The sequence below is a fragment of the Pteropus alecto genome, unplaced genomic scaffold (genome assembly GCF_000325575.1).
Source record: "Pteropus alecto unplaced genomic scaffold, ASM32557v1 scaffold312, whole genome shotgun sequence".
NCBI classification, from domain to species: Eukaryota; Metazoa; Chordata; class Mammalia; order Chiroptera; family Pteropodidae; genus Pteropus; species Pteropus alecto.
Window position 1 is genome coordinate 1,576,098 of NW_006433948.1, and position 9,876 is coordinate 1,585,973.

Genomic DNA, 9,876 nt, shown 5'->3' on the forward strand with positions numbered 1-9,876 from the left:
GAACGATGAGGGGTATGCCTTTTACAGATGGGAAAACTCGGTGTAGAGAGATGAAGTAACTGGGCCAAGGTCACCGAGCAAGGACATCTTAATATGGACTTGACTGACATCAGTCTACTCTGAGGCTCGTGCTCTACCCATTGCTCCCCTGCAGGTTCTCCTTCCGGCTGCCTGATGGCAGACCCTGCCCAACCACTCTGGTACAAGGTATCTGTGTCAAGTTGACATCAGAATATCTGGCCGTGTGCTTTAGATGACACCTGTGTGACTCAAGGCAGGAGCTCCCACCTGGCTTCTTTCTAGAGGACAGATGGACTTTAGTTCCACCCACTGACCCTACCACTTAGAGCTATGGCTGGGCTTCTGAGAGTAGCTCTCCAGTCTGTCCACTCTCCAGCCTGCTCGGGTTGTGGGTAGAGGCTGGAGAATATGCTCAGGAGCCAGGCCCTGCTTTGATGAATTCCTGTCTCCAGTCTGGGCAGGTCTAGGTAGGGGGCAGGGTAGGGGCATCTGAAAATCTCACCCCCTATGTCAGCTCTAGTTCTGCCCTAGGCTTGGTGAGGGAGATGCGCATATGAGAAGAAGGTCTGCTGACACTCTTATTTCCAGAAGACTCCAGGAACATGTGGGACTGGGCTGCCTGCCTGGGGGCCTGGTCTGTTACTGACATTGCCTAGTTGAGGGGGTGAGAAGGAGGCTGTTTCACAGGAAATGGAACCCCTATACCTGGTCCAGCCAGTAAGTGGCCCATCCGTGGCAGGGGGAACCAGAGGTGCTGAAGGTAGCTCCAGTGAGTTAGGAGTCTCAACAGTTCAGACTCTTACTGGGAAGTGAAGAATGCATTACATAGCAAAGGACAAAGACAGGGAGAGAAAGGCAGTGGCAGACAGATGTAGGAGCTGAGAGAACACGGAAAATGAAAGCCAAGGAACAAGCAACAATATGATGGGAGTCAAGAGGCCTAGAGTATAGGCCCAGCTCTGTCACTGACTTGCAGTGGACCCTGTGACCAGTCAGTCCCTCTTCTCAGGCCTCTAAGTCCAGTTTCTCAGGGGTAAGACTGGCCTAGGTACCTCCTGAGGTCCCACCAGCACCAACCCTCTCAAATTCTGTGTCAGAGAAATTGCCCTTCCTAGGCTGGTTCTGGCAGTGGGCATTTCTGAAACTAGAGTAATGAAAAATAGCACAAACCGAACTTTGGAAATTCCAAGTGTGTCTGTGCCTGGGACATGAGTGGAGCAGACCTGCAGAATTGTTTGTCTATGACTCAAAGCCTCTTGGGAGAAAGATCACATGTTCTCAGAGGCAGGACTGCTCCCCACCACCCCAGCTGCCTACCCAGCTTGAACTCGGTGGAGTCTCAGCTTATGGCCTGCCACCACCACCTCTGCTACTGTGGCCAGCACCCACTTCCTGCTGGCCCTCTTGTAAGAATCAGGGATGAAGCTAAGGCCCAGAGAGCCTTGCTAACTTGTCCAAGGATACCCAGAAGTCTTTACCACAAATAGGGGGAGGAGAAGAAAAGGAGTGGGGAGGGAAGAGAGTCCCATTTGTCCAGCCCCTCTTGGCGCCAAGCACAGTGCTTGCTCTTTCTCAAACATCTTCCTCCTTAATCTACAGAACCACCCTTTGGGGTAGGGTTTACGGTGCCTGAAACCAGTGTTCAGAGGGGCACCTTTGCTAGCTAAAAGGCGCATAGTGAGTAGGTGGTAGAGCTAAGATCCACGATTCAAATGCCAGGTTTGTGTCACTGCCTGAGGGTCTCATTGTGGCTGCAGCAAGCTGGCTTGAGTCAGGGGCTCTGGCTGCAACCTGAATAGCTTATAAGAGTGAGCTAGACTGTAGAAGGTGGCCCAGGAAAGTCTTGGGAGAAATTGTGGGGGTGATCTGCTATGTGGGTTGTGCTTCTCCGTATCTATGCCCCTCCCCTTGACCCCTCCTAGGGGTGGCTTGCACTGTCCCAGCCCCAATCCTGGGTGTGCTGAGTGACCCTGCCATCGGGGCTTCCATTTTATCCAGTGAGGGAGAGTGGGAATTGCTGCCCAGCCCCCAGGAACTGCCAAATGGGCCCAGGTACAGAGCAGAGCAGATCTTACACAAACAGGATTGGTGGCAGATAAGCTTTTAGAGGCAGAAAGATAGACCCAGAGAGAGACAGAGAGAAAACTGGATTCAGAGAAAATGGAGACTTACCAGAGCCACAGAGATAGTGAGAACCCGTGTGTGTGTGTGTGTGTGTGTGTGTGGGTGATAGAGAGAGAGAGAGAGAGACAGAGAGAGAGACAGAGAGAGAGACAGAGAGAGAGACAGAGAGAGACAGAGAGAGACAGAGACAGAGAGAGAGAGAGACAGAGAGAGAGAGACAGACAGACAGAAAGGCAGAGACAAAGAGACTGGAGAGAGACACACAGAATCAAAGAGATAGTAAGAAATGGAGAGACAGGCCAGGAAAGGGCCTAGAGGCAGACAGACAGAGAAAGGGAGACAGAAGCAAAGACAAGTACTGAGGGAGGCAGGGGCAGAGATATGGAGAAAAGCAGCATAAGGCAGAGATGCACAAGGGCAAAGAGAAGTGGCAGGTCAGACCTGTCCCAACTGTGTACAGGCTGGATAGCCAGGACAGCAGGCCCAACTCTTTCCTCCCTACCTTTGCCTTCCCTTCCCCAGTCATTTTTATCCTGGAAACACAGGAAAAACAATACTATTTGTTTGGCAAACTGGGATAAGCGGGGCTTGGACCCCCTCAGTCTTCTCCAGATGCAGTTGGCCACCCTTCCTCCTCTCCTCCTGGATTTACTTGTAAACACACGTCCCTCATCCTCTGTCCTGTACCATCCTGACATGCCACCCATTTTTGGCTACGACCTGTCCATCAGCCTCAAGTTCCAATGTCCTCCTCCCAGACAGGTAGACCTCAGGAAACCAGGCTGCCAGTCAAGATTTCAAAGGCTTCATGGCTGCTGCCTACCTAAGCCCAAGGAGAGGGCACCAGGGCTGCAAGGAAATTTCTCACTGCCATATGAGCCCTGACTGATCAGGCTAGTCTGGGTAAGATCTAGGTCTCCCTTGCAGGCCCAAATCAGACAAGAGCCAGTGTGAGTGTGCCTCCCTCCTAGCCATCACGCTTCCCACATTTCACCCATCATCCTTGGAGACCTTATGGTCTGCATCTTCTCTGGGTCCTTGAAGGCAAGGCAATGCCAACTCAGCCTTGCCAGCAGCCTTGCCCTCTGCCAGCTGTCTAAGGTGATGGGACGCCAAAGTTCCATGGAGCTTAAGAGATTGAACTTTCAGTCTTTAAGCTAAAGGGTGTATGTGTGTGTGTAACCTGCACCCCAGCAGTAGTACACGACCAGAGACCCGTGGCCTTTCCATACACTGGTGGCGGTGGGGTGATGGATTCTGTTCTCAGAGGATCTGGAGATTATACTTCACCTGGTGAGGTGCATCAGTTGCTTCAGATCCAGAAGCAAGAATTCTCCATCTGACCCAGAATGTCTGCTTGGGCATTGTGGGATGAGAGGACAGGCCTGAAGCTTGTTTACTCACTGCCTGGGGGGACAGACAGACCAGGACATTCTCGGTATGGTAGGAAAAGGGACAGATGTCTCTCTTTCCCCCTAACTCATTCCCTCTGCCCTTCAGAGACTGGCGTGGTGACCCTCCCTGAGGGTGGGGCTGCTCAGGGGTGGCATGGAAGAGAGGCAGGTACCAGGGTGTATAGAGGGGACTGGCAATAATCCATGACAGCCTCTCCCTATGTTTTTTGCCCCTCCCAGCCCAGTCAAGATGTTGGCTGGCATCCTTTCCTCAATTTGAGCTGTGACCCAGGCACCAAAGATGGCCCCATGCAGTCTGGTCACCCAGCCTAAGGAGAAACACTATTCCTATGCTCTCTACTCATTTCATAACTTGGAATACTGAGGCCAGTCAGTAGGAATGGCTGGGTTAGATCTCCTTCATCAGAGCCAGGGTCCCCAGAGGCCCCATGTGATCGAAACCTGTTCCTAAATAAGACCAAAGTCTGTTCCTACATAAGCACTGCCAGCAGCAGAGAGAACCCCCCAGTGCCATCTCAGGGCTCACTCAGACTGGGTATCTTAAGGATTGCACTTTGTATTTATAGTCTGTGTGCCCACAGGGGTGTCCAGGCGGTGCCTGCCACACAGCTAACACACTTGATTTCTTTCAAAGAGGCAGCATAATATTGGGGGAAAAAACATTCAAGTTCGTCACCCCTGGGTTTAACCTAACTACCATCTCCTAGCTGTGTGGCATTAAGCAAGTCCTTGAACTCTGAGCCCCCACTGTCTCATCAACAGAAATGAGGGTAATCTCTAGTGCCTGCCTGCCATACCTAACCCACCAGCCCTGGGTCAAAGGGTGGTCATTCACTTGGCCACTCAAAAAAGATTGATTAAGCACCCACCATATGCCAGACACTGTTCATGAAGAAACGCCATGAACAGAGGAGACAAAGTCTCTGCCTTAGAGAAGCATCCTTTCTCGAAGCAGGGCATTCCATACACAACAAAGAGCTCATATACCATCAAGCGGTGGTGAGTGCCGTAAAGATAAAGCCAGACGAGGAAGTAGGGAGTGAAGGCAGTGGAGACCTGGCTTCATCCACCTGTTTTCCTGCCCTTTGGAGTCTATGTCCACATGGCTCCTTGCTTGTGAGGAGCCCAGCCAGCCAGGCAGAGTAGGACACTGACCTGGAAACCCAGTGGCCTGGACTATTTCTGTCCCAGGGCCCTGGCCCTGACCCAGCCCAGATCTCAGCCTTCCCAGTTTCCCCGGCCCCAATTCACCAGCTAGGCAGAAAGCTGTCTCTGTTTCCCTCTTGCCAGTTTCATTGCTGCTTCCCAGAAGTCAGCCTGGACAACCCTTTAGGCTTGCCCTGCCCCCGACCCCGTATGTGCAACCCCTTCCTGCCCCCATCTCATATTCTATGTACAATCAGGACTGCTGCCATCCTCCACCCGCAAGCTAGAAGGCGGCAACTCAGAAGGGGCTTAGGCTTTAATGAAGTGCTACTAATGCCATCTTCTATGACCTGACAGCAGAAGAGTGAGGAATGAAATCGGTTTCGCTACACAGAGACCCTCTGGAGCTCATCCTCTCTCTGCCAGTCTGCTTGCCAGGACTCAAGCATACCGTGGCATGGTAGAGGGTGTAGTGCCCGCAGGGGAGCGGAAAGGCAGTAGGAGTGTCCTCAGACAAGGGGAAGGTTGAAGTGCCCAAGCAGAGGGGTTTCTTCATGAGGTTCTGCATCCCTCTGGACCTACCCTCCATAGCTATGTTTGGGGACTAAGGGCCTAATGACATCTCTTTTTACCCCTTCTATATGCGTTTGCGTTTATGTTTTGATGACTGGGGCTAGTATGCGTGTTTAAAATTATCAAGAATATTTTTGTTTGTAAAAGTTAATCAAGCTCATTTTAATAAATTTAGGAGATATAGGAAGTATTAGGAAGACAAAAATACATTTCCCACCACCCACTACCCAGATATAATCCTTTTCACATTTTCGTTTATGCCCTGCTGTCATTTTCTATGCCACGCTCTAGAGCCCTGTGTAGCTTTACTAATTACCTCCCCCAGACACACACATTTTAATATACTTGACAACACGGGTAATAACAACAGCTAACGCTTATCCTATTCCAATACTCTTCCAGGCCCTGTTCTCTGCACCTCGCCTACATTCACGGAATCATTCTTCCCAACCATCTTGAAAGGTGGGTACTATTATTAACCCTGTTTTCCTTCTGGGAAAACTGGGGTAAAGGGAGATTGGCTATCCAACCTCAGGTCATATATCTAGTAAGTGGCAGAGCTGGAAAATGAATCGAGACAATCTTGACTTCCAAAATCTATGCATTTAATAATACTAGATAACCTGAATATTTTAAAAATTATAAAATATATTACATGTAAAAAGAGTATATACAATGTCTGTGCCCAATTCTAGGGAGAATAATAAAATGAGCATTTGTGGTATCACCATCCAGCTTATGAAATAGAGTATCATTGTCCATGCTCCTTTGCTCTCTGCTGCACAAGCCATCAAGCACGCGTCCCAAAGTCATTCCAAACTCTTGAATAATATGGCTTTTTAGACAGCAATGAGATTTGCTCCTCTTTAACCTCCCAGTTTCCCCTGAGAACATTGCCTTCCTACAACTCATGGGAAATCACGGGAACCCAGTCCTCTGCCCCATCTGGGATAGGCCCTGGGATACATGATGGCTGGCCGGCTGGGCTTGGTGGGCGGCCCACGCAGCTGCTCGGCAGATTCTTTCTATTCTAGCACCAGGTACATGTCAGCCCTGCAGTCATGCCTTTTCTCCCACTGATGCGTATCAGCCTGTCCTCTGGCAAAATGGAAGACAGGAAGAAGGGATAATGGCAGAGTGGAATGGCAGGGCAGGAAGGGAGGAGGTATGAGTTTATTGAGTCCAACTCAGCTGTAGGACCCAATGTGAAGGACTGTCGCTCACATCTGAGAGGTAGGCACTGAGAATCCTCACTTCAGTGGGCTGGGAGGCACCCATTTATCCTTTCCTTCAACACATTTGTTGGTCAGCTACTACATGCTAAGCACAATGCTGTGTTCTAGGGACACAGAAGCAGAGGAGACAAACACCACTCCTGCTCTCACAGAGGGTCTACTCTAGTGGAAGGACAGACATTCAATGACTAGTACCCAAATGATTTAATTATGGTTGACACGAGTACTCTGAAAGGGAGTGTGGGCTGCTAAGTGGGTATAAAGCAGAGATGTCTTGACCTGGCCTTGGGGTAGGCACAGCCCTTAAAAACTTGGCCAGCCTCATCTCCTGCAAGTGGTGAGGGTGGGGATGGCAAGGGCACACAGGGATGCTATCTACTTAAAGTCACTTTCAAGACTCAGAATCTACTGGCTGGTGGCCTTTGGCCTGGACCCATATGAATTGAGTAGTTTTTCCCTTTTCTTCCCTCTCCTTCAGTCACTACTAGGGGATGTGGAAGTCTTGGCCCTGCTTCCTTGCTGAGTCCAACACTGAGTGGCAGAGACTCAAAGGAGCATGTGGCACAGCCAGCAAGGCAAGAGCTGCCCCAGTCAAGTATCGCCCTGTTGAGTAGGCTTTCCCATATTCCGGCTCTCCTGGTGGCCCAGCCTATATGGTCTTGAGCCTCACCATCAGCGTCTGCCCTTCTTGGAGGTCTCTCCTTCCCATTCTGCACCCATGTAAGTGCTCAAGCCCTGGTGAGAGGATACTAGCCTTTGCTCTGTTTCAGGAGACACTGGGTCTGAAAGGCCAGGTGTCCAGGGTCAAGCCTGACTCATTTGGGGGCCCTAGGTGGCAGAATGAGACCTCTTCCTAGTCTTGCCCATCTATCCATCCTTTGTGTAAAATGCTGAAGCAACACAGTGGTTAAGAACACAGACCCCTGTGCCAGGTGGCTGGGGTTTGAATCCTGGCTGTGCCACTTACTAGTTGTGTACCCTTGGGCAAGTTATCTAACCATCCTAGGCCTCATTGTCCCACTTATAAAATGAGGATGACGATGCTAGTACCTATGTCATCAGATGGTCACTAAGACTAAATGGATGAATGTTTGCAGAGTGCTTAGAATAACACTTTGCCCAAAGTAGAGATAAAGATGACCTCTTTGTAGCTTTGCTGTCTTGCAGGGCCTGACGTCAGAAGCAAGTGTTACTCTGAGCCCTGCCTTGGACATCCACAAGCAAACCTATCACCCAGAGTGTGGAAGCTGGGAAGAGTTTGTTTCTTTCTTCTGTCAGAGATTCATAGAGCCTGAAGCTGGGAAAACCCTCAAAAACAATCCAAGTCATCCACTGCCCCCTTTCCAATGGATAGGAAACCAAAGTCCATGGAGGAGGCAGAGAGTGAGTGACAGAAAAGCTGTGACCTTGGTCTTTTAGTCACAGCTTCAGTCTAGGTTGGTGGCTAAGCATTAAAGCTTGGATTTAAATCTGCACTTTGGCACTTGATGGTATGTGATGACTGTATGACCTCAACCAAAAACTTAACTTATGGCAGCCTCAGTTTCCCGGTCTGTAAAGTGGGAATGATAATATCTATCTCATAGGATTATTAGAATAATGCATGTAAAGTGCTCAACATGAAACTTGGCACAGAGTAACACATGTTCATTATCATTGTTATGCCAAAAGTCTTTCGCTGTACTAGGTTGCTGATGCTGGCACCCAGGTGGCACTCACTAAGGAGGCCAGGCCAACCTAACCCTAGGGCTCACCAACCATCCCTGTGCCTGTTTGGCTGGTTTATTCTTTTCCTCTAGTCTCAGACCCTCTGTGCCTGCTGTGAAGGCAGCCTGACTGGCTTAAAATGGAAATGACCTGTCAGGGGCCTGGCTGGACTACAAGAACTTTGGCCTAACAATGAAGGAGATGCCAGGTGGCAGTGTAAAGGTATCACTCATTCTCCTTGCCTGAGGGGGAAAGTGTGGCTTTCTCTGTGTTCTTCCTTAGGCTGAGCCAGGTGGGAGACCCAGCTTCCTTGGAAGTCGCTTCTGGAGTCCCTTTGAGCTGGTGTTGTTCCCCTCAGAGGCTGTCACAGAATGCCCGCTTCAGCAGTTCTTCAGCCTGGCTGCCCATCAGAGTCCTCATGTGGAGAGCTGCACCCTTGACTCTGCTTTGTTGGTGAGGACAGCGTCCTGGACACAGCCGTTGTGGTGAAGATTCCCGGGTGATTCTAATGAGAGCACCTGCACCAGATGCTGTTTAAGGTGCAGCAGGTGATTCTGAGATGCTTGGACTGAAGTTCCTGGGCTCAGGAGACACCAGGGCCAGTGGGAGACAGGACAGGTAAGGGAACGGCAAAAAGGTGATGGGATTTGCTCTATGACAGGGGTGTAAAAGTCTACCCGGGTTGCTTCAGAGAGGAGGTAGCATTTGAACATGAATCATCCATGTAGTCAACATTCGGGGACTATTTATTGAGCACCCACTACGTATCTTGGACAGTTCCAGATGTTGGCGATATGGCAGTGACGCAGAGGAAGTCCACGTCCTCCTGGAGCTTCTATTCTAGTAAGGATGTCCCATGAAGAGTCCATGGGAGTTTGATATGCATGGACGCAGGAGAAAGGTACTCTAGGGAGATGGAGCATCATGAGCAGATGGCAGGAAAGAAGAGGGCTTATTTTAGCAGTGATATTTGATGTGGCCAGAGCTTTGACATGAAATACAGAAGTGGTAAAAGATGAGAAAAGAGATCCAAGTAGGACCCTGATGATGAGAGCGGGTACTTGGAGGCCCTGTCCAAGAATTGGAATTAATCCTGATGACAACGAGGAGCCATGTCAAGGTTGTGAACAGAGGAGTCACTTGATCAGATTTGTGTTTAGAACAATGACTCTGGGGGCAGTGTGGAACAAGCTGGCCCACTGGCCCATCCTAGGTGGTTCTTTCTCGTGAACCTATCTCAGTCAAGATCCTAAAGTTTTGGTTTCCTCTCGAGGGGGGCTTACATGAGGCAGGGTTTGTAGGCAAGGAGCAATGAGCAAGTGGCCACATGTTGGGTGCACTCTTCCAAACCTTGTACAGATAGGAACTTATTTAATCTCCACCACACCCGCTTAGGTAGGCATGATTCTTATTCCCATTTTAGAGATGGTGAACCTAAGGCTCAAAGAACTGAATCCACTTTCCCAAGGTCACATAGCTGGTAAGTCACAGAACCAGGATTTGATCCCAGGTGGTCTACACCCATAAGCACTATGCTGTACTAAATACCTATTAACTTCAAGAACTCATGGTCTCGAAGGTATGCCATAGAGGCATCTTCGAAATTCCTGTGCTTCCAAGAAGGCAAGTGTCATTTAACCTCATTTTGACCTTGA

The 9,876-nt window shown here is 49.8% G+C and overlaps 1 protein-coding gene across 8 annotated transcripts in view; it reads left to right on the forward strand.

Annotated features, from left to right (window-relative positions):
• The window catches only part of LOC112477154, a 120,064-nt gene extending 110,194 nt beyond the window's left edge, over positions 1-9,870 (forward strand). For 5 of the 8 annotated variants that reach the window (XR_003045334.1, XR_003045335.1, XR_003045337.1 and 2 more), the window contains 3 exons: positions 5,682-5,741; positions 7,682-7,897; positions 8,504-9,870. Coding sequence is in view for 2 of the 8 variants with exons in the window: in XM_025044455.1 (XP_024900223.1) it covers positions 5,682-5,741; positions 7,666-7,897; positions 8,504-8,710 (499 nt within the window). In the remaining 6 variants the exon portion in view is untranslated. Of the gene's footprint in view, positions 1-5,681; positions 5,742-7,665; positions 7,898-8,503 lie in introns of all 8 variants that reach the window. The other 3 variants (XM_025044455.1, XM_025044456.1, XR_003045333.1) reach the window with 2 other exon arrangements.
• The last annotated feature ends 6 nt before the right edge of the window (positions 9,871-9,876 follow it).